This window comes from Sycon ciliatum, chromosome 6, assembly GCF_964019385.1.
Source record: "Sycon ciliatum chromosome 6, ocSycCili1.1, whole genome shotgun sequence".
In the NCBI taxonomy this organism is placed as follows: Eukaryota; Metazoa; Porifera; class Calcarea; order Leucosolenida; family Sycettidae; genus Sycon; species Sycon ciliatum.
In genome coordinates, this window is record NC_088648.1 from 34,519,431 (window position 1) to 34,544,430 (window position 25,000).

Genomic DNA, 25,000 nt, shown 5'->3' on the forward strand with positions numbered 1-25,000 from the left:
CCACGTGCTTGGCGCTTGTCGCGTAGCGCTGGACCAGGGACGTTACACACTGGAGGCACGACAACGTACTCGGGGTCATCGTCAGGAACATGCGTGAGGAGATTCGAATCCGCACTGCTGCAAACACCGTACAAACCGAAAATTCAAATGAGCTTGACTTCATCTCGTTTTGCAAGGCGGGAGAGAAGCCAGTTCGCGTTCAGCCCAGACGAAAGTTGGTTACGACTGATCTCCTGTCAGCGGCCTCAGACTGGAAACTTCTTGTCGACTCAGTTAGTGCAAAGATTTCTTTCCCTAGCTGTGTTGCACTTACCACCCTAAGGCTGTGTTTACATGAAGCGTTTCAACCCGGGTTGAGTTCGACCCGGGTCAGATTTCAACCCGCCATGTGCACAAAGTGAATGGCGCGTTTACATGACGCATTGCGCTTGACCCGGGTTGAAATTTCGCCCCGGGTTGATTTCAACCCTCCCCCCAAGGGGAGGGTTGAAATCAACCCGGGTCAAGAAAATCGTACAAACGTACTTCTGTGCGTATCTCGCGCCAGGTTTGAACGGCACTGCAGATGCAAATTTCGCGCGAACGGATTCACGTGACCATACAGGACTGTAGAAGTGGACTTTTGGCGGCATATCAGTATTTGACCCGGGTCAACTGTCTTCATGTAAACGCTCACCTCTTTTGGCTATCGTACAGACTTTCAACCCGGGCTGAACTCGACCCGGGTTGAAATTTCTCATGTAAACACAGCCTAAGACCAGATATAGTTCTGTACTCTACGAGTCGTAGGATTGTATTCTGGATGGAGTTGACAGTTTGTGCTGAGGACAGATTCAGTGTCAGTAACTCGCGGAAGGACAGGCGGTATGCGGATCTGGCCGATCAATGCCGAGCAAACGGGTGGCAGGTCGTTTCTTTTTCGGTTGAGGTAGGTGTGCGTGGTTTCATCCCGGACTCTCTTCGGAGGGCTCTGAAAGCGCTTGGATTTTCTAATCGAAGAATAAAATTTATTTGTAATTTGTGCAGTAAGACGTCTCTGCGAAGCAGCTACATCATCTGGTTGCGGCGTCAACAAAAACACTGGTCGGAAGATCCACTTTTCTGAGGTACTGTATGTGGGGCTCCGTTTATTGAGGTGCGTTGAAATTTATTCTCTTTATCTTATTATTTCTTTTCTATAATTTCCCCATATGAGTTCCTATCAGTTGCTGTGAACACCTTGAGTGGAGAGCGCTTGCTCGAGCGTTGAACCGGGTTCTTAATCCACCATACCCAGTTCGCAAGGCTGGGCGGGGTTGTGAGCAGGCTTTCATTTCATCTTTTCTTATTATTTCTTATTATTTCTGCTTTTCATCTCATTACAAAAATTCTGCGCTTTTTCTCCATCTGCGCATAAAATCTAGACTGATAACCTGCTTGTTAAATCATGCACCTGCTTTCAGGCGTAAAAACCCTGTTGTAGAGGTCTCAGTCCTCATTTGTTAGACTTACCTGTCTTTATAAATGTAACTTACTCTCTCTCTCTCTCTCTCTCTCTCTCTCTCTCTCTCTCTCTCTCTCTCCCTCTCTCTCTCTCTTTCTCTGTCTCTCTCTGTCTCTCTCCCTCTCTCTCTCTATCTATCTTTCTCTCAGTCTCTCTCTCAGTCTCTCTCTCTCTTCCTGTACAGCAAACTGGATTCCAGTCCATCAGCTATGTGCGTGACATTCACCCGTGGCTCTCCAACCTGGATGCAGTTGATTTGAGACTTGCAGCTCAGCGTCAGGGTCTCCTGACTCTTAACCAAGTACATCGTCTGGAGGACGTCCGCAGTGCACACGGCAAAGAGACGCACAACAGAGATGTGTTGTGCCTTGTGGAACCGCAGGGCACTGACGGTTTCATCAAGCTCTACAACGGTCTATCAAGAGAACTCGTCGGCATTGGTGAAGGTCTGCAGATGATGAAAGCTGTGATTCCCGTCGATCAACATGCTCGTCTAGAATCCTGAATGCACGGTCTAACGTTATGAAGAGATCAAGTACAGTTCATGCCTAGGACTGTAGAGATTATTCCCGTAGCTATGCAAGAGGCGTTACTTTAGTAGCATCTGGCGCTAGCCAGGGTCCACACGGCTTTCATTTTTTTATTTATTTTTTTATTGAAAAACCACAAACCTTCAGACATGTGAATGTGCACATGATATACAGTGTACATACGTATGTATCGAGAAGGCAGCACGAAAACGGCAGTGGTGGTGAGGCCTGGGCAGCTCGTCCGACCGTGGGTCTCGGAGTCAACACTGGGCAGACGCACCGGGGGGGGGGGGGGGGTGGTAGCTTAGGAGATAAGGGATGGAGCCGGCATGATCATAGTATGTAATGCATATGCAGAAGTAATAATTACGTGAATCTTAAAAACAATAGTGCGGTCGACCTGCGCAGAGGAAAGGCATCATGGACATGATCTACGTGTATAACATAATAATAATTATAAGTGAGCTAGGGCACATCCTACACACACATATGCGCCTGTTCAAATAGGAGATCAACCTGATAGGCGTTCGCCGGCGTTGGGTAATCTTGAAATAAAGATATTAATATTATTGAAGAGATTATTATCATACGCTCACATAAACACCACATACCAACCATGTGCACCCCCCCCCCCCACACACACACACACGCGCGCGCGCGCGCACACACACACACACACATGCACACACACACGCACACACACACACACACACACACACACACACACCACACACACACACCACACACATCACCACACACGCACACACAGACACACACGTGCACACTCACGCAGACGCGTAATAATACATAATATTTGTGCACAGACTCACTCTCTCACAGTAACGTCCAGAAAACCACCACGCAGAGTCCCTACAGCCGGTCGGTCGCCCAGTCCCAGTGGCTCGAGCGCAGGAATCGGTGGACGCTGCACTTGAAGGACTGCAACCTCTTCTGGTCGGGCTGATCCAGGAGGTGTTGGCGAGGCAACTGGTTCCAGGTGTCCAGCACTCCTTCAGGGAACGACCGGCGGACGTTGTTGCGAGAATTGGCTGGGATATCAGACTGCAGCTGGTAGCGGTGGCCGGCCGCCACCCGCGCCTGCTGCCTGGTGTTGGCAGGATGTTGGTCGTGGTCTGGTACTGCTTGGGAGGGGGGCAGCATTCGGGTTAGCATCTGTGGGCCTGTCAGGTAGTAGATTTTGTAGAGATAGCAGAGAGCAGCCACTTTGCGCCGGAGTTCAAGGCTTGGCAGATATGCGCCTTCGCCGATCAGATGCAGGGCTCTCCGCTGTACAGCATCGAGTTGGGCCAGCACCGTCTGAGAAGCACCCATCCAGACTAGCATGCCATGCTCTAAGACTGGGCGAACAAAGCCGTTGTTGTAGACCGTGAGTCGGCATTCTCCTTCTGTTTGTTTGTTTGTGGTAGCATGAGTAGGGGGTTATGTACTCTCGTTAGCAGTTAGTACTTAGTTTTAGGAGTGTCTTATTACTATATTAGGCGGGTTGCAGAACTGTCATTCGCTGGCTTAACTGGTTTTGCTTCGCTCTTCATTGATGTATCTAACATTCTCTTTTCTTTCTTATTATTTTCTCTCCAGGCCTCCTTCCCTGTAACACAATAATGTATTCGCGGCCTTGTAAGGGAGCTTTTGTGCTCGAAAGGATTTGCAAGTTCAAATAAAGTACACAGACAAACAACCAATTGCAAGATCATAACGTGAAGCAACTTGGAAATAATATGTGGATGTGTGCGAAGTGTATTGGGCGAATGCATGTAGGGCGATAGTGCAGGTTCGAATCCCATGTTCTGTTTTGAAAAGTAAGAGAAGTGAAAATATTACAACAGTGCTATGCTGTTTTGTCTAGGTCATCACGGTTGTAGATGATTTCGTATTACCGCATTAACGATCGAATGTTTTGGTTGTCCTGCTAATAGGCCGGGAGTGTCTCTTCCTCTCTCTCTCTCTCTCTCTCTCTCCCTCTCTCTTCTCTCTCTCTCTCTCTCTCTCTCTCTCTCTCTCTCTCTCTCTCTCTCTCTCTCTCTCTCTCTCTCTCTCCTGTCCTGGACGCATGCACTCAAAGCCACAATCTCTCGTACCACCTCAACCGTTGTTGCTTGATTCGCTCGCGTACTCAGTCGATCTCTAAGTTTTGGGCGCATGTTACGCAGTACTCATACTGCAGCTGAATGATGTAATGAGGCCAGCGTGCCGCGCATCTTGCCCATAGACTAGAGGTCACAGTCGCATACTCTTGTTTATTTTTCTTGATTATAATTATAGTACATAACAGTACATGTAATGTGAAACCGGTGGAAGTTCATTGCGACTGAGGCTCCGGTATAGGCCAGCTCAATGCATGGTTCTCCTGTGTATGCATTACTGTACTGGTTTTCAACACCATCACAACACATACAATACAACATTATGCCACGGTCACACACACACACACACACACACAACCATGTCCAACTAGTCTGAACCGTCAAGTCTTCAACACACTACACCAGTCACGATCATCAAGCCATGAACCACATAATATAATAATTACACCAGTCATAATCATCACGCCACCAGCCGCACTACATATTAAAGTAGTCACTCGACTAGTGTGTCACACGCTGGACACAATAGACATGCCAGCAGTGGAACAATGTTATTATTGTTATTATTCTCGTATCCGTTCCGAATAGGACTCATGACGGCAAGATTGACTGTGAGCATGTGTGTGTGTGTGAGAGTGGGGAAACGAAGAATATAATCTCAAGTAAAGGGAAAGTTAAGGCAAAAATCAAAATTTCACCAGTTGTAGTCTTCGGGGTGCTGAGTCGAATGGTCTTGGTTCGAGAAAGCTGAGACGCTCCCTTCCTACTTGAATACCAATCGAACTCGCGCACTTCCACCGAAACTGGGTGACTGCGCCCTACTAGATGGGGATTTGTATGCAAAATGTCACTAAAAGCGCCATTTCGTTCTTATAAAAGCACGGATGACCGCGATTGGCCCATATGTTGTAGTCTTTTGGACGCTGAGTCGACAGGTTTTGGTCCGAAAAGGCTGCGATGCAGCGTTCGGCCCTTATTCCCAATCGAACGTGGTTGAACAAGCGGTCACGTGCTCCTGGGTGCCCAAATCACCTGGTCACCACGCCAGCAGGAGACAACTAACTTTCACACCAAGGTTCAACTCGAGTGACAGGACTGCACCCAAAAAAGGTCAAACAGGCTAGTAAATTGTACCCTGCAGGCACGGTGACCAGGTGACTGGTGTACGCAGGAGCACGTGACCGCTTGTTCAACCATGTTCGATTGGGAATAAAGGAGGATCGCTGCATCGCAGCCTTTTCGCACCAAAGCCAGTCGACTCAGCGTCCAAAAGACTACAACATATGGGCCAATCGCGGTCATCCGTGCTTTTATAAGAACGAAATGGCGCTTTTAGTGACATTTTGCATACAAATCTCCATCTAGTAGGGCGCAGTCACCCAGTTTCGGTGAAAGTGCGCGAGTTCGATTGGGATTAAAGTAGGAAGGGAGCATCTCAGCTTCCTCGGACCACGACCATTCGACTCAGCACCCCGAAGACTACAACTGGTGAAATTTTGATTTAGCCTTAACTTCCCCTTTAAGCTAACAGCCGCCCGCAGCCATTGTACCTCAACATGGGATCCAACAGCTGGTGAAATGCAGAAGATTTACGTGAGCTGTAAAAAACGATTTGGTCAAAACACGAAGAGTTCAAAGAACCCAGATTTTAGCCTCCAAGCAACTCTCTTTGCTGTATACTTCACTAAGTGTATTCACCAACTTTTCCATCAAGTCCCACCATCAGGGTGAAAGTAATAAGATGATTAAGACGATAGGAGCAGACTCTCCAGTATAAACTAATATCACCTGCCTCCAGGGCATCGTTATCGCCATGGTGATAAAGAGTGGCAGGCCAGCACATTGGGCACAGCCAGCGCAGCCCATACCACCAATACACACCATCACAGCCAGCACAGCCAATACAGGCATAACAGCCATCACATTGAGCACAGCCAGTGCTCCTAGCACAGCTATGACCAGATCACAGCCAGCGCAGTCAATACAAGCATCACAGCCATCATATCGGGCACAGCCAGTGCTACTAGCACAGCTATGACCAGACCACAGCAAGCACAGCCAGTACATCCAGCACAGCAAACGCAACCATCACAGCTAGCACAGGGAATACAGCGAATACAGCCAGCGCTCCTACTAGAACAGCCAGCACACCTGGCGTAGGAGCAGGAGATATCCAACTGACCAGCCAGCGTAGGCAGGATGGTGAAAAGCATGTACATACCCAGCCTCTAGTCGCATATGAAGAGTACACCACTGTGGAGAACAACAAAGAACATGTGCACACAGAAACAGATAGAGAGCTCATCATCAGGGAAGAATATCATAGTTTAACATGTTTTCGATTTCGACAGCATGTTACAAGGCGAGGACGCACAGTGTTCCTGCCTACAACCATAACCCGGTTGGTAGAGTCCTGGTTTTGCCACCATTCGAATGACCATTAAAATACGTACCTCGTTGTTCATCGTTTAGTTCCTTCTTCAAACGGTTAGCCAAGTCGAAACGATCAGCTTGCCGCAAAGTCTTCTTGCTAGAGCACACAAACAATCATAAACAAAGGACCGCACAGTGATAACAATTGGTTTTAGAGATATTGACACAAAGGCCCCAATGGACCAGCTACCTCCCTGAACGAGGCTAGGGCCCTCTCAGCACCAGCATGCGTGACCCCAAGCAGGGACAGATCAACAGCAAAGTGACACTCAGTTAGCCAAACTCTGCGATGCTCTGCCAATCTAGCATTGAAAGCTAAAATGCCGCTCTCTCCGAAGCTGGGCGAGTGTAATCCCTAGCGCATAATCACCAGCAGAAATATCTCTCAAAGACTGCACACATGTAAAGATTAACGAGAGAGCTTGGAAGCTCAGGGCCCTACGCTATGCTTTGTTGCCTAGCTCATCGAGCACATTGTTAGTTAGTTACTTTATTCCCGTAGCTATGCAGAAGACGTTACTTCAGTAACGTCTGGCGCTAGCCAGGGTCCATACAGCTTTAATTTGGTATTTGTTTGTGTGTTTGTTTGTTTCTTTGTGTCACGCCTGGCGCTATCCGTATCTGACGGCAAAAAAGCATAGGATGTTATAAATTTTTCAATTCTCCTTTTTTTTTCAGGCATATCCTGGGATTCGAACCCGCACTATCGCCCTACATGCATTCCCCCATACACTTCGCATTCATACCCATTCTTCCAAGTTGCTTCACGTTATTATCTTGTGTTTGAAAGCCCTATTTGAATATTGCGGGCAGCTGTATGTGGCCAGCTGTGTTTTATGGTACGGTACGGGAGACGGTGTCGTATTACCCTCGATCGTACCTGTCCTGTACCTATCCCCTACCGTACCGTGCCATCAAAGACGGCTGGCCACAATGCATATTCAAATAGGGCTTTCAAATGCAAGATCACAATGTGAAACAACTAATGGAAGAATTAGTATGTATGCGAAGTGTATCGGGGGATGCATGCAGGGCGCGCGATAGTGCGGGTTCGAATCCCAGGTTATGTCTTAAAAAAAGGATTTTTTTAAAGAATTTATAACATCCCTATGCTTTTTTTTGTCTAGGTCATCAAGGCAAAAAAGCATAGCGTAGGGCCCTGAGCTTCCAAGCTCTCTCGTTAGGATGACCCAAAGGCTGATCGCCTATTGAACTGATGGAAATGTTTTTTTCCTTTGATTAGCTACATCATTGTATTGCAAAAACATTTCAATGAGTTACTGAAGTAACGTCTTCTGCAGAGCTACGGGACCGGCGCTGACTCTGCCGATCACGGTCTTTCTGGAGTCGACGGGATGTCTGCCCTGACGTTTCCTGGGACCTACGCTGACTCTGCCGATCACGGGCGTTCTGGATTCGACGGGATGTCTGTCCTGACGTTTCCTGGGACCATCGCTGACTCTGCCGATCACGGGCGTTCTGGAGTCAACGGGATGTCTCTTCCGACGTTTCCTGTGACCGGCGCTGACTCGCCCGTTCACGCTTATTTTGGAGACGACGGGATCTCTCTTCCAAAGTATGTTTTTGTTGACGCATCCTATCACCTATTCGATAACTAACGTCCATTCTAATTGCATTTCCTACCCGTCTCCCTATTTCTTTCCAGAAAATCTCCCTATACATCAGGAAGTCGTATACATAATACGACAAATATTGTGGCCAGCTGTTTGTAACCAGCTGTGTTTGATGGTACGGTACGGGACAGATACGGGAGCCAGCAAATATTGTGGCCAGCTGTTTGTGGCCAGCTGTGTTTGACGGTACGGTATGGTACGGGACAGATACGGGATAGCGCCTGGCAAGACACAAACAAACAAGCAAATAAACGAGAGAGCTTGCAAGCTCAGGGCCCTACGCTATGCTTTTTTGCCTTGATGACCTAGACAAAAGAAAGCATAGGGATGTTATAAATTCTTTAAAAAAATCCTTTTTTTTTAAGACATAACCTGGGATTCGAACCCGCACTATCGCGCGCCCTGCATGCATCCCCAGATACGCTTCGCATACATACTAATTCTTCCATTAGTTGTTTCACATTGTGATCTTGCATTTGAAAGCCCTATTTGAATATGCATTGTGGCCAGCCGTCTTTGATGGCACGGTACGGTAGGGGATAGGTACGGGACAGGTACGATCGAGGGTAATACGACACCGTCTAGCTGCCCGCAATATTCAAATAGGGCTTTCAAACGCAAGATAATAACGTGAAGCAACTTGGAAGAATGGGTATGAATGCGAAGTGTATGGGGGAATGCATGTAGGGCGATAGTGCGGGTTCGAATCCCAGGATATGCCTTAAAAAAATAGGAGAATTGAAAAATTTATAACATCCTATGCTTTTTTGCCGTCAGATACGGATAGCGCCAGGCGTGACACAAACAAACACACAAACAAATACCAAATTAAAGCTATGTGGACCCTGGCTAGCGCCAGACGTTACTGAAGTAACGTCTTCTGCATAGCTACGGGAATAAAACGGGGTACATAGTGCAGCCCTGCCGCAAGCCATTCGCAACACAAATCAGCGCAAGCAGGTCTCCACCCACACGATTACTGGCAGTCATGTCGCTATGGGAGGAATGAATGATGGTGAATAGAAACTCTGGGACGCTCCACAACCCCTACCAACCCCCCCCCCCCCCCCCCCCCCGCTCACGGACACACCCACACACCCACACCCACCCCCCCCCCCCACACACACACACAGAGACACACACAAAAACACACGCACATAGATACCAACTTGTACCTGTATTTCCATTCGGTAAGATCGTCAGGAGCTGGTGTTGATGGTGGTGATGGGGATGATTCTGCTGCACTGACGGATGCTGAACTAGCTATGTTGGGCAGACACACAATACCATAATGTCCAGTATCCTGAATAAAAACACCACACACACACACATACACAATACCATAATGTCCAGGATCCTGAATAACAACACCACACACACAATACCATAGTGAACAGGATCTGGGATAACACCACACACACACACAATACCATAGCGAATAGGATATTGGATAACAACACAACACGCAATACCCTAATGACCAGGATCCAGGACACAACTGTGCTTAGTTTTCCCCTGCTTCTGTCATCTGCACGGACGTAACGACTTTCATGTCTCATCAGACTCCTCACAAAAGAGCAATTTAAAAACTTTATCCACTATCCAGAATCGGCAATATGCTGGCCCTGGCCTGGAGATCTGCAACTACAATCAGCTTCTACTTTGCAACATTAACGGATTAATCCCCTTTGTCGATTGATGGATCAATCGGTAGATTCGGCTTTCTTTCCTTTCTTTCTTGTTTTGAATTGTATGTTGAACTCATTGGATTTCTTTGTATTCTGTATCTCGTTATCGTTATATTTCCCTCTAGCCCTCTCGCTTAGGATGAGCTTTATGCTTTATGCAGGTTGATGCCAACGCGAACAAGCAAAATAATATTAATAATAATAATTTAAATACTTTATCCACTACAGGATTTTGAGTCCGGATTATGCTATGAGTACGATGGGTATACCGACGAATATGTTGCCGGTTACGTTAGCACGAGGGAAAATACGAGGGACACGGTCACCCCAGTGTCTGGAGATATGTGGATTTTGTAGAAAAAAAAAAACACAGAGTACGACTGGTATAGTCCATTTACTGTAGTGTCTTGTATTAAAGCCTGTCTCGTATAGAAGCCTGTTTTGAATACAAGCCTGATTTGAATAGAAGCCTGATTTTCAAGATACACTGGCAGCACAAAAGCCTGGTTTCAGTGTTGACATACATAGAAATACCTTGCTCGAATAGAAGCCTGATGTGAGTAGAAGCCTAGCACTGAGGTCGGCTTGTACAGGAATAAGCCCGGCTATAATACGCGACATTACGGCATCCCATGTTCGTGTCCCAAATCGAGAGCGTGACTAACCCCCCTAAGTTCCCTAGTTTACTCTTGTAGTGACCTGTGTGAACCAAGCGGAGTATATCTTTGAACAAGGCAAGCCCAGCAGGGTACTGATATATCACTGAACATACCTGGCAGAGAACGGCCGCACATTTGCGGAAATCACCCACATCGTACCGTACCATGGGATAATATTGTTGCAAACACCGAACGACAAGCCACAAGGCTCGTTTATGGCGACTCTTGAGTTTCATGCAGTGTGCATTCAAGAGGCAACATAAAGATACTGCTGTACAATACGGTATACCAGTGGCTTTAATGCAGACATAATTACGTCAATCACACACACAACGCATACCTGTTGCCATGACTTCCAGAACCGGAGAGCGTCTTGGGAGACAAGCTGAGGTGCGGTGCGTCCTTCAGTATACGCAATGGGACGCATGGGAACATCGCCGAGCTTCAGAGCGGCAACAGTGTGACAGACCACCGCCAGTAGCAGCAGTAACAGCAGCGATACCAGAGGCCGCAGAAACAACAGTGGGGCCAGTAGCTGTGCGGCCATTAGCTGTGGGGCCAGTAGCTGTGGGCCCAGTAGCTGTGGGGCCAGTAGCTGTGGTGACAGTAGCTGTGAGGCCAGTAGCTGTGAGGCCAGAAGCTGTGGTGACAGTAGTTGTGTGGCCAATAGCTGTGAGGCCAGTAGCTGTGGTGCCAGTAGCTGTGGGGCCAGAAGCTGTGGTGCCAGTAGCTGTGGGGCCAGTAGCTGCGGAGTCATCAGTAACTGCGGTAGAAACGCTAGTAGTAGCACCGGTAGAGGCAGTACCTGCATAAGTGGCAGTGGAACGAGTAGCTATGGAACCATGGTAACGAGTAGCCATGGAACCATGGTAACGAGTAGCCATGGAGCAATCGGTGTCAGCGGTAGGATCACTGGCAGCCCTGGTAGCAGCACTGGCACCCGCAGTGACAGTGTTCGCGGATGGAGAGGACGCGGAGCAGCCTTCGCGTCCATGTAGTGTACAGAGTATATCCCTGTTCATCGCACCACACTCACATCTCAATAGCTCCTGTACAGTGAACAACACAACACACAACACACAAACACACACATACACACAAACACACATACACACACATACACACATACACACATACACACATACACACATACACACACATACACACATACACACATACACACATGCACAACACACAACACACAAACACACAAACACAAAACACACATACACATAAAGAACGATCAGTTACCCGGGTAGATGTGTTTTGAAATTTCAAAAAAACGTCAACTATGCAAGGAAATGGCATTGGGATGGACAAGGAAATACTAACAAAAACAGACTGGCATACTGACAGAGAGAAAAGACAGCTACAGTTCTAGTTTACAAATACTGTGCACTAATTCAAACCTATGGCACAGATAGGGTTTAATCGACAAAAGCAGAGCTCTCGCTTCTAAGCCTCTAAGAACTTTCTTTCTCCAAAAAAGATTTGCATTCGTGTTGCTAAACGTCCCTGATAACACAACACAAAGCTGAGCATTTGAAGCCGCATTGATGCGCTGGGCACACCTGACACAACAAAGTGACGAAAATTGCATACCTTCAGGAACAAGATATCCAGCTCAGGACACACACACACACACACACACACACACACACACACACACACACACACACACTCTAGAGAGGTTTTGCAGAGCGAACGTTCGCGCGAATTTTCGTTTGACGTCACGAAAAGCGAAACTTCGTGCGAACGTTCGCAGTTTTGAACGCGAAAGTAACTTGCAGGAAACGCGAAACAAACTTTCGCAGAAATTTTCGATCTTTACGGACCGCTGGTCAGCCAGGTGCACGGTCAGCGACCATCAAATTGCTCAATCTTCATGTTTGTGCTTGATCTCTACTCTTGGCTTGGTCCGCGAGTGCTAGCTTTCCGATACTTGTGGCAGCCCGTGTTGCTTCATCTCCAGAACCATCTCCGATATCTCCTGCTTGCTCGTCTTCTCACTGCTCAGAGTCGGTTACATCAATGATGCCTTTTTGAATCTCAGGTGTTGATCCGCAAGATTCTGGCACAAGCCAACCCGGCCCGTTTGTCTGTGGGTCTCCGGCCATGGACAACGTAGCCAAAGAGCTCTCGTCTCAGGCCGTCAGGGTACCTGGTGCGGGTGCCGCCACTCGCAACAAACAAATAAATAATCAAGTACACACGAATATTTCTGGGAGCGAGAAACATGCAAACTTTCGCAGCAATTTTCGCTCTTTGTGGACTGTTCGTGCACGGTGAGCCACCCTCAATCCTCATGTTTGTGCTTGATCTCTACTCTTGGCTTGGTCCGCGGGTGCTAGCTTTCCAATACTTGTGGCAGCCCGTGTTGCTTCATCTCCGGAACCATCTTCGATCTCCTGCCTGCTCGTCTTCTCACTGCTCAGAGTCGGTTACATCAACGATGCCTTTTTGAATTTCAGGTGTTGATGCGCTAGATTACGGCGCAATCCAACCCGTTTGTCTGTGGGTTTCTGGCCATGGACAAGGTAGTCAAAGAGCTCTCGTCTCAGACCGTGACTCGAAACAACAAAATAATTGGATGAAGACCACTTCTCAAACTAGCGAGTGCACGCGAAAATTTGTTAGAGCGAAAAACATGCAAAACACGAATTTCGCGCGAACGTTCGCAATAGTTTTCGCAACCCGGAACGCGAAAAATCATTGCGAACGTTCGCTCTGCAAAACCTCTCTTCTTTCTCTCTCTATCTCTTTCCATCTAGCTCTCTCTATCTTTCTTTGTATGTTTGGAGGATGAGGCCCGCCGCTCGCAGCTACATACTACCTGAAGTTATTGGTTGCTAACGTCATCAGTCATGTGATTGGTCATGTATGACGACAGCAAGTCTGTCATGTCATGACTGCAGGCCCGTTCGTACAACACACACGCATACACACACACATACACACACACACACACACACACACACCATACACCATGTACCATGCATCACCCGTCGCAAGAGAACCATGCACATCTGAAAATATACTGGATGTGCACCCTCAGATTTTCTCTTATAGCAACGATAGTGGACAAGATCTGAATGAGACAGATCCGGACTTGCGCCAGATAACTGTCCAATCCACACAACCTGCGAAGCCATGTGAATCGACCACCAATGCACACCTGGTCTACACCACACGGAGTACATCGGCATAAAACGGCCAAGACAGTTACCTCTGCACACCCTACACTTGCTGGAGTAACCAGTATAGACAGCATGCTGCTCTAATAGAAGTAGACACTAGATGCACCGGTACCTTGACACACACACACACACACACATACACACATACACACACACACACACACACACACACACACACACACACACACACACACACACGCGCGCACACACGCACACACACCATGGATCATTTGACGCCCATCTCCGGAGGCCATGATAGCGTTGCTACAGCAGAAGCCATAGCAACTTGTGCTGGGATTGCACCATTCAACAGCTTGCAAAGCTGAAGAACTGACCGCCACTATTCAGCCTGGTAACACCACACAGCTATGAAGTTGCTTTTTCTGGCCAGTGAATCCCTCCTTTTTGGTGTTTTTTAATTTTTTTTCGACGCACACACATCACACCACATACTAGTCAAGAGGAGTCTGAGAAAGAGAAGAAAGACATGTGTGACTGTATTTGTCGGATTCGAACACACACACACACACACACACACACACACACACACACACACACACACACACACACACACACACACAGATAGGACATACCTGGCCAAGAGACGTATCGGAAAGACGGAAACGCAGCTCTACCCGCCAGCCCCAAGCTCGCGTCCAGAGGCAACCGCCACACCTGTATTCCAAACAAGAATGGAAAAAAAGTACGACCACACCAAAAACATTTGTCAACGTGCGACCCTGAGATTATGTGCAAACCGTGATCCAGTTCACACAGTTGTCCACAAAATTATGCACGCATGCCTGTGATATGAGTGCGCATTCGATATTGGTCATCACTACTGCAAAATCGGAAAGTTTAACGACCAAAAAGTTTAACGTTTTTGTAATTTTAGCATGATTACGAGCAGAAAGTTTAACGATGGCTTTGCTGGCCACCCATCTGTATGCGCATCTTTACACAGACCTCCACCGATAACGTATTTTTCAAATAATGAAAACAAATTGGTCGTTAAAACGTTAGACTTTGTGTCTCGTTAGACTTTCCGGTTTTACAGATATCACCGTTTTAGGAGCAGTATCTGCGCCTCGATACTTGAAGGGTTGAGGCGTTCCTACGGATGCGGAAAACTCGGCCTCTAGCCGAGTCTGACGAGAACCGTGAAATTTTGTATTATTTTTATTACCGCAATGAATAGAGTAAGCCGCGCACTCAGTACAAACACCATTAGCAAATCTTTGTTTTCATGTATAAAAACTTGTTCCTTGAATGTTTTCATTACCCCCCCCCCCCCTATTTACAGAAAATGAGTAACGAATATTCTTAAACTGTGAGGTTTGCGTACAACGTGTTAACGTTTTCGTCGTACGCATTCCAGTACAATAAGAGTCAAGACAGGGAGCTGGAAAATTTTACTACCACATGCAACGATTTTTTCGTAGATCTGCTCCGTTCCGTCGTGATTGGACGACTCTTCGTAGCAACTTCCGTTACTCGAACCTGGATGGCCAAGACCTTACGAATTCTAGTTGTGCGCAACGCCTCTATTATCATGATTTCAGGGTGAGTGGGCAGACGGTGTTATTACCATGGTGACGGGTGAGTGAGCAGACGGTGTTATTAGAGGTTGCACACAACGAAAATTTGTAGCCAGGTGACGAATATTTTTAACGAAAGAAGCTATTGAATGAATATTCGTAAACCGTGAGGTTGCGCACAACATGTAAACTTATTCGTAGCACATCGACGCGGCGCGCGCGGGTGCTCATAAGGAGAGTCAAGACAGGGAGGGAGTTGTAAAATATAAGTATTTTAGTACTCCGCGTTACGAAAAATATTTTCATAGATCTGCTCTGTTTCGGTCGCGTTTGGACGGATCTTCGTAGCAACTTCCGTTACTAGAACCCGGACGATCAAAATCTTACGAATTTCCTTTGTGCGCAACCTCTCTACATACCATGATTACAGGGTGAGCGTGCAGACTGTGTTATCACCATGGTTACAGGGTGTCATTACCATGGTTACAGGGTGTTATTGCCATGGTTTGAATTCTTACCCATGGGCATTGCGTAGTTGTTGGTCCACTCTCGTGCCGTCCGGTCAAACAGAACACGATCTCGATTATACTCGTTCTCAATAGATGGTACAACTCTATAGTAATGGCAAGCGTCTGGATTGGCTAACATGTCGTAGATCTTAACGAGAATATCGCGAAGAGTCGACCTCGGACTCCATATCCATGAGCTCATGATTGCCAGGTCCATGCTCCCATCACAGTTTACTCCAGGGTGGTATAGTCTTGTGCTGAACCTTACTCTAGGTGGACGGAATGGGTAGTCCTCTGGAAATTGGATGGTCAGGACGAACAACCCACCTTCATACGGAGTATCCGGCGGGCCCGTCATGGCGGCCTGCCAATGCAGCATATCATCATCAACTGGTCCAGCAGAACATTGTATGAGAGGCTCTTGCTGAAGATCGCCAAGCTCTTTCCTGATGCGCTTCAACGCCATGCCAGTGTGCTCTACTATTGTTCTGCTGGCACAATAATACAGTAAATCTTGCCCCAACCAGATGTACATCTACTTGGTGCAGCGGAAATTACCCCGGGCTGATATGATAGGCTTCCGCTTCATCCAGGTGTGCATGTTCCATCAACAGCACTTCAGTCCAAAACACTGATTTGTACGGTGAACACTGGATTCCGCTTTGTACAGCGTCCGGTAAACACAGGTTTACAATTTGCCTCATGACATGAGGCGATAATAGCTCCTTACAACGTTCTCAGTCGTGTTAGTGTACAAGCACACTTGGGGCCTCGAGGACAAGCCGATCACACGTCATTGCCACTCGGTAATAGCTGCTCCTGTAATAACGTCTATTTTTGCTGAATGAAGCTGAGCAGAACATAGCAGCGCACACGCTGCCTAGAAAAATCAGACTTAGCCTTCTCCACACATTTAACTTGTTACTGGTTTGAACTAACCAATAGTCACCGCTAGCTGCTAGCGTCACTGGACTTGGAACACGTCGTTGGACGATAGTTACTGTAAGTAACATTACAATGACTATGACTATTATAATGTAGTTACTAAGCCGGGAACACTACCATGACTACTACAGCATACCATACGACATCGACAACAACATTCGAAGTAAGTCCTTCTCCGAAAAAAGTATAGTAATTTTTTATTAAATTATTTAAAATATAGATTGAGAGATTGAGTATTTCGCTCCTGCTCTTGTAATTGTAGCAGTTGAGCACTCTTGCGTAGGGTAGCCTTTGCTGTTTGCGTTATGCAGCTGTATGCAGAGCTCACTGACTTGCCAGTTTGAGCACTCTGGCAAGGTACGTTCGGGCCTGATTGGAAATTTTTATTTCCATTGCTATCAGGTTCGGCCTCATTTCCTCTGTGCTGCGCTGACGAGTCCACAAAGGACGAAACAGTTCTGTCCGCGGATTGAGTATTAAAATTTTAATTATTATTAATTTTGTTCCATAGACTACCGCGTACCGGTAGTTCTGGAAATAATTCATTTCTTTTCTGTCAGATCGTGGACTAGAACAGTAGAAGTAACAGTTGTAGTAGAACGTAGACTGTTCCAGACATCGGTGATAATGAATCCGACTATCGTTAGGCGAATAAAAGGCGAGATAAAAGGAATGATCGAAAGCCCACCGCCGGGTTTATCTATCAGATCTTCAGAGAATGATCTTTGCTACGTAGATTGCACTATGCAGGCTCCACCAGGCAGTCCGTATCAAGGTGGCCGTTATGAACTGATATACCGCTGGACCCACCATTATCCATTCACTTGGCATTCAGTCCACCAGAAGTGAGGTTCAGGACCAAAATCTACCATCCCAACATTGACAGCCACGGCAACATATCCTTGTCGGTCCTTACTTCTGAATGGCCTGTTGTATATACAATTTATACGACCCTTCTGTCTATCCAATCCATCCTCGATGATCCACTTCTGGATACGCCGCTAGTGCCCGAGATCGCTCGTATCTACAGGACAGATCGTGCGCAGTATAACAAGAATGCAAAGGCATGGACCATAAAGTATGCAATGGGAGGTAAGAAAGATGTTTTCAGGTCGAGTTTGCCAAAGGCGGATCGCGGATAACAACATGTTTGGTCATGGGACAGGGTGGGCACTGATACCTTATTATTTTAATTTATTTGTGACAATCTCCAGGGGTGTAGCTGGACCGCCTTCAGATTCGTTAGAGAGATTAAGATGCACGTTATTTCAGACGTGACGCGAAAGCTCAGCTCGCTTTTTTTGGCTCGCACGTAGAAAAACAACCCGAGTGACCTGCAGCTCACGTCGAAATTAGGAGTTTTACGCCAAATTTGACGTCAAATTGCGTGTCGTAGACCTGGCTAAAATCAGTGGCGGTCAATTCATCAGCCTCGCAAGCTGTTGAATGGTATAATCTTGGCACAAGCTGCTATGTATAACGTAGCTTATTCGCTATCATCGCTTCAGCGATGGGCAGGAATATGACTATAGGTATGAGCTGGTCCACCTTCTAGAGGGGTGCACAGCTGCTTCTTCAAGATATTCTTGCGGGATATGTTTTATTTAAAGTTTGACTATCATAACGTTACGTGCATGTTTGCAGGTGCATGTCATCATGGTCACTACCTGCATGCTGAATCTAGGTCGAAATTTTTTTAGGGAAATGCACGTGCCCCATGCGGGCCACGCGCCTAGTCTCCATAGACTTGTGATCTTCTGTTGGGTACCCTAGCTAGGCCTGGGGACTCAGTGCATGCACTAAAAATACATTATATAATATTATATTACATTGCAGACTCAGCGGAGGACGTTCAGGTTGATTGTAAATCTGAGTTTCATGCCGTTAGGCAATCATCAGACAACTGATACTCGGGTCTACCCAACAGTATGCTTATAAACACATAGGGCCACAAGCATAAACAAATTTAGCACTAAATCTGGTGTGAGGTATGGGGAGAAAGCTGGCGCGGGCCAAGGCGCGACAGTAGAAGTGCCAGGAGGGTGGCGGGCAACAGGCAGGTGTGAGCATGAAAGTGCGGAAAGAGGCAATGGGGAGGCAGTGTACACAAAATGGATGGAGGTGCCAGGAGGACGGCGGGCAACGGGCCAGTGAGATTGCTACAAGTAGGGAGTCGTTTGGTGACGGGCAGGCGTGAGCAGAGTGGCATCGCCAACAACCACACAACAGGCCAAGGGATTGTGTTATTAACAATAATGGGTGCTCAGGCAAAGTGCAGTACAGAAATGCAGGCATGAGAATCAAATTTCACACCTATCAAATGAACTGACCAAGTACTGTACGGCACTTTGCCTGACCACCCATTATTATTAAGAACACAATCCATTGGCCTGTTGTTGGCGATGCCACTCTGCTCACGCCTGCCCGTCACCAAATGACTCCCTACTTGTAGCAATCTCACTGGCCCATTGCCCGCCGTCCTCCTGGCACCTCCACCCATCTGCTGTACACTGCCTCCCCATCGCCTCTTTCCGCGCTTTCTGGCTCACACCTGCCTGTTGGAGGCAAGCTTAAATTGGGTAAACCCTGAAAATGCGAAAAATATTTCAAAAAGTCCTACGGAGACCCCAACGTAGGAAACAGCTTTCCTACGGATATCCGTAGAGAGTTTTACGTATGAAAGTTGCCCTCGCTCCCCGGCGTGTACGACATACGGATTTTCATACGTAATTACGTAGAGCGAAACCTCCCTATTGACCACTTAGGGCCGTTTCACACGAGGTATACATGACTTTTCACGAATGGGCGTTCTAGGCACACTACACAGCGCGTGATTTCACACGAGTGTCGCAACAATGCTTTTCAAGCAGCAGTTGCCATGGCAGCTTTGACCTGCTTCGCACAGAAGTCGTAAAATACGGAATCCGCACGCGAACGCGGGAGTTTTGAACACAAAATAATAATAATTATTATTATTAGTTTGGCAAGGAGAGATGTTCTCTCCCTGATTCTCGTTTTCTTTGATCGCCACAAGGAGAGAAAGATGAACGGACGAGAGAGGTTGCAAAGGATGGCGAGGCGTAGAAGGACTGCATTGCCCTCGCTTGTTCAAAGCTATCAAGGGGGTGATCTCGATATCCAAATTGCTCTCTTTGGCAAAAGCATTGAGTTTCTCGGCGATCTCCCTTTCCCTCGCAATACGCTTCACCATCTGGCCACTTTTTGACTTTTGATAGTCGGCCCACAACTCAATAAGTCTAGCCTCCAGGTCATCAGAGAATATTTGGCGAGGCATTGTCCGAAACGGAAGGCACAACCAGCAACCAGCAATGAAAGCAAACAGAAGCAAAAAAAGCAAACACGACGACAGATCACAATGCAAGGAAAACGAAGTTTGTCAGTAGAACGCTGGGTATATCCTGCTTTCTACACCCCTCCTGGTCTTGCTGAAAACGTATACGATGCGTTTCACATTTCGCGCCAAAAGTGCTCCATCTCCTAGGGAACATAACCGGAAACGTGACATGTACGCGATTTTGTACCTCGTGTGAAACGGCCCTTAGCCCGAGGACTTAGAACTTTTTCCTCAACTTAGAAAAAAATCAGAACTGAAAGAAGAAAAATCTGAAGCCAAATGTAGGGATTTGAACCCAAACTGTCAGATTCTCAGTCAAAGACCTTGGGGAACATAGTACAAGTGACAACTGATCTTGGGGTATTTGCGGGGCTGATATGTCATCACCATGGTATAGCGACTGTATGCAGGTATCTATTGTTTCCTTGAGAGGCACGTTTGTAAAGAGGCTGACTACATCGAAAGAGCACACGCTGTTCCTGTGCTCTTCCATTTTTTCTCATGTTTGTGTTGTTTGTGTTTCCAGGTGATGAAACCTTATCTAGTCTAAAGCAATCAGTGCCTGGATATTTGACAACGGATGGTCTTCAAGATGGGCTTGGTGTACCCTTTATTCGTGTGGTTGTCATCGGAGAAACCGGTGCGGGCAAGACAAGTCTGGTATGCTCTCTCGGTCGCAAGAAGATCCCAACAGGAAGGGCAGACAGTAGCACGATTGGTACGGACATCAACACGTTCATCTTAGACAGTGACAACGCGGAGATGTCACACAGCATCAACGGAGAAGAGGCACTAACAAGGAGAATTGCAACAACCCTTAAAGGCACCGTGACTTCACGTCAGAGAAGCAAAGTGGTGATGGAGAAAGACAGCAGGCTAATCTCTACCTGTAATTCGTCTGCTGATAGTGTTGCTGCTGCTGCTAGTGCGGATGCCAGTCCTGCTGATGTCGGTGCTGCTGCTGATGCCAGCGATAGTTCTGCTGCTGCTGCTGCTGCTGTAAATGAGGCTGACTGTGTTGCTGCAGACACTTATGATGGTCTATATATGTTCACAGAGAGTTCATGCATGGAGGAAGAGCAATCTATTCCATCGCATCTCTTTCCGACCATTGCGGGCACGGTAAATTCACACGATTTCCTCGACTCCGTCAGTAGCAGCATAGCACAACAATCGTTTCAGATCATACGTGTTTGGGATACAGCCGGCCAGGACGCGTATCGATTACTTCAATACATCTCTTTCGGAGCGGACCGTACGTCTTATCTCGTCACGTTCAATGCCAGCCGCCCTGTGGAGATGGAAGTCCCAGAGGCTACGGTAAGGCAGTAAAAGAGAAATACATGTATGTTGGGAAATATCATTTAACAAACGGGCTGAACAGGAGCGTCGGAAGGTATTTTAGGGTGATACGGTCAGCCATCCGAAGTACAATTTACTAGTGGGGTTGGGTGTCTCCTCGAAACTTAGAGCACATATCCGTGCCTCTTAAAAGAAGGTTTACAGGGTACCAGGGGAAAAGAGTGGTACGGTCAAAACACTACTGACTGTATCTTGCCCGACGGCCCTGGGGCAGGAGGGCAATATTATTATGTTTCCGCTTGGAAATATGCACTGCATCCACTACTGGCCCTACAACCCTTTATTTCTTTGCATCTTCAGCTTGCCTTGTCCAACCTCGCGATGATGCTCTTTACAATTCTTCCAAGATGCCATATCACAAGTTGGTTTATGCACCCAGTTTTTTCCTTGCAACTACATGTATGTCCGTTAGTGCGAGGGTTATTTCACGGCTGGCTCTGTCCAGGTAAAATTCTCTCTGACAGTCCCAAGTGGTCCTGCATCACGGCCTTGTGCTAGGATCAGCATACTTACATCTATGCTATTTACTATATCAGACATTCTGGCCTCAGCCCATTCTTAGTTTCACCAAGTTTGAATCTGGCTTTGTAAAAATACCCCTGTATTTGCTTGGTTCCTACGGATACGGACGTGATTTTTTGCTTGATTTTCTCCTGTTCTCTGTGTCTGCATGTCTCTCTGCATGCCAGTAAATGCGGAGCAAGAAGTAGATTGTGGCTGCTGACAATCTATTTTTCATAGCTGATTTAAATAACCGTCTTCTCGTCCATTTTTCCTACGTCCCCATTAATTTCATCAATACCTGTGTTTTTGTACTGTTATGGCGGCTGTTTACCCAAGCCTTGATTTTGTATTGGCTGTTGTTTGTACTGTCATGGGAAACTAAAGGTAAATTTGGAAACGGTATCTAGGAGACACTGGGTCACAAGTGCTTGCGCCGCATTTGACTAGCTATGCAAGATCTTAAGGAGTCAGACGTGTACAATTCAGCATAACGACTAAGAGCACTTCCAAGGGAAGACTTGTGCTCCAGCATTTCTTCTTCACCTTTTGCTGTATGTCTATGCATCTGTTTCTGTGTTTTGTAAATGGTGCAGGTTCGTCATCATGGACAGCATAGGCATTGTGCTGCCGCCGTTCCTGGACAGTCAAGCCTGCTGTATATTCATGATTCCCTACAAGTGCTCAATCATCTGGTGCAGAGCTCCAATATGCGAGTGTTTATCGTCGGCACTCACATCGACTTGCGTAGCTCTTCTCGCCGTTCGCTGCAGAAGGAAAATAACGTGATCATGGACAGCCTTCATGGCAAACGGTATCGGCACTTAGTCAGCGAAGACGATATCTTGTTCGTGAACAACACCTGCTCAGGAAAGTTTTGGCGCAGGGAGGATCCGGGGATCAAGTATCTACGACGCAAGTTGGTTGAAGAGAGCCGCCACCAAGACAAGATACCTGCCGCACGCCTTCTAGAGACATTGGCACTCCAGCAGCTCTCAACAGACCCGGAGCTCACACGCCCCTGGGTATCACGACGTGAGTTCTTCCGGCTGATGTGGCTAGTCGGTAGCATTGGCCGCCCTAGTGAGCTCAACTCAGTATTAGAGTTTCACCACGGCCTTGGAACGACGTTGTTCTACCCGACATCTGACGTATTGCGTGACATCGTCATTGTCCAAGTACCGTGCGTTGTAAAGCTGGCAGCCTGTCTAATCCAGCCGGGTCTTGAGCTCAAGGATTTCACCGAAGATCCACCCACCCGTGAAGATCTGTACTTGTATAAACACGGCTTCATCACAGTTGCCATGGCAATGCGACTTTGGCGAGAATATAGTCCTCCTCGGCTGTATGAGCTAATGAAGAGTGATGAGCAGCGCAAGGTTTTCCTTCAGCTGATGGAGAAGCTGTGTGTGCTGTGTGACGTCGGCGAGATCGACACGGTCACAAGCGGTATCAAGGAGATCTTTCTCATGCCGGCAGTGGCGGAACTCACCTCTATTCCTGTCTTGCACGATGTGCTGGTCTCCGAGGCAATTCTACTGGTGACGCATAACGCTGATCATTTCCCACACGCCATCTTTCTCCTGCTCGGTGTTCTCTGTATCACACGGCACAACAAGCTCCTGATCAACGCCGGTATGAAATGCAGCGCATGGAGGAAGGTTGCTCTGTCCAAGCATTGTATGCGGCTACCCTGGTGCATCGAGAGAGGCGAGTGGATTCTCCTCACCTACATGAAGTGTGGCATCCGTATTCAAATGGAGTCTATCGACCAGAGTCGAGTGTTCGGCCCTGGTGAAGGCACGGAAATTCTGCGTCAGATTCGGCAATGGCTGTCTGAAGTGCAAGCTACAACCAATCTCCGGCTGGACGTGATGGTCAGTGTATACTTGTAGTATTTCACCGATTTAAAATTGCTTTGTTGTTCACTGCGTTTGATGTAGGGCTATGGCCTGCTACTCTGAGCTCTGCTGATGAGACCTATCAAAGTTAGGACAGATAGCTGCACAGATATTGAGTATAAAGTACAAAAAAAACAAGTTGCTTATTACTTACAAAAGTGCGTAATACCACCTGCTCCAGAATAACAATGCGTCTAACGTCAGGCCCACACAAGGGCGATTTTCGGCCGATATGGTAAATTATACGAAAATTGCCTGGTGTGCATTGTGTAATCACACGCCGCAGTTTCTGACAAATTTGTGTGTGTATAGGTAGTCCGACCCAGTCGGCCGATTTCGTGTCGTTGTCGGAGCATTGGCCGAAAACTCAGCCCAGTGTGTGCCAGACATAAGCCTTGTTTCTTTGAAAAATTTCGAGTGTAAATGAATTTTTGTAAAACGCTGTTTGACTTGTTTGAGTGTTGTTGCTTGCGTGGTTTGTGTGAGTGCTTGTGTGTGTCTGTGTGTGTATGCTTGTATGTGTGTGTACGTGTGTGTGCTCTTCTGTGTACGCGTTGGGTGTTTCCATTGCAGGAGGCAGCGGCATGTGGCTGTGGCAGTGTTCTCCTGTCACAATCAAGCTGGACATACACCTGTCTACAATACAATATTGTGAGCTAAACTAAAAAAGTGTTTTATTGTGTATGAGTATGTTTGTATGTGTGTGCATGTGTGTGCACGTTTGTGTGTGTGCGTGTGTGTGTGTGTGTGTGCATACAGGATGAACACCTGGTACTGCGCGCCTCCCTGAGTCAAGACGCTGTGTCTGCAGGTGAGGAACTGACACGTTGAGAGCAGTACTGGTGGCAATGTTTGGGTATCGAGTTGTTTGAAGCGCACAAAACTCATGTGCTACCGTAAAAGTCCGTAAATAAGTACCTGCCCGAAAGAAATACCCCCTTCATTCTTTTGGCTCTGTCTGTTAAAGTCAAGTCAAGCCCGATAAACATACTGCCCGAAATAAGAACCGGTACGGTGCGCACATGCAGCACGTAGAATGTACGTCGACATGAAAATGACTTCTCCACTACACACAAGTCAGGTCCGAAAGTCAGTTCGTGCCCGAAAGTCAGTACCCACCTGAAAGTTAGTACGGGTGTGGTCCCTAAATTCGAAAGTAA

At 47.2% G+C, this 25,000-nt stretch overlaps 2 protein-coding genes and 1 long non-coding RNA gene across 3 annotated transcripts in view; 2 read left to right on the forward strand and 1 right to left on the reverse strand.

Annotated features, from left to right (window-relative positions):
• Window positions 1-726: 726 nt before the first annotated feature.
• LOC135818974 (uncharacterized) lies at window positions 727-2,146 on the forward strand. Its single transcript, XR_010553846.1, has 3 exons — window positions 727-928; window positions 1,027-1,106; window positions 1,633-2,146. It is a non-coding gene; the product is annotated as an uncharacterized LOC135818974 (long non-coding RNA).
• Window positions 2,147-5,545: 3,399 nt separating this feature from the next.
• LOC135819955 (uncharacterized) overlaps window positions 5,546-25,000 on the reverse strand; it is a 40,034-nt gene continuing 20,579 nt past the window's right edge. The window contains exon 8 of the mRNA XM_065333254.1: window positions 5,546-6,371. Coding sequence (XP_065189326.1) covers window positions 6,347-6,371 — 25 coding nt within the window. The 3' untranslated portion in view covers window positions 5,546-6,346. The remainder of the gene's footprint in view (window positions 6,372-25,000) is intronic.
• Window positions 17,697-25,000, forward strand: part of LOC135819954 (uncharacterized) — a 10,708-nt gene continuing 3,404 nt past the window's right edge. Inside the window, exons 1-4 of the mRNA XM_065333251.1 lie at window positions 17,697-17,813; window positions 20,603-21,396; window positions 22,536-23,816; window positions 24,600-24,651. Coding sequence (XP_065189323.1) covers window positions 17,807-17,813; window positions 20,603-21,396; window positions 22,536-23,816; window positions 24,600-24,651 — 2,134 coding nt within the window. The 5' untranslated portion in view covers window positions 17,697-17,806. The remainder of the gene's footprint in view (window positions 17,814-20,602; window positions 21,397-22,535; window positions 23,817-24,599; window positions 24,652-25,000) is intronic.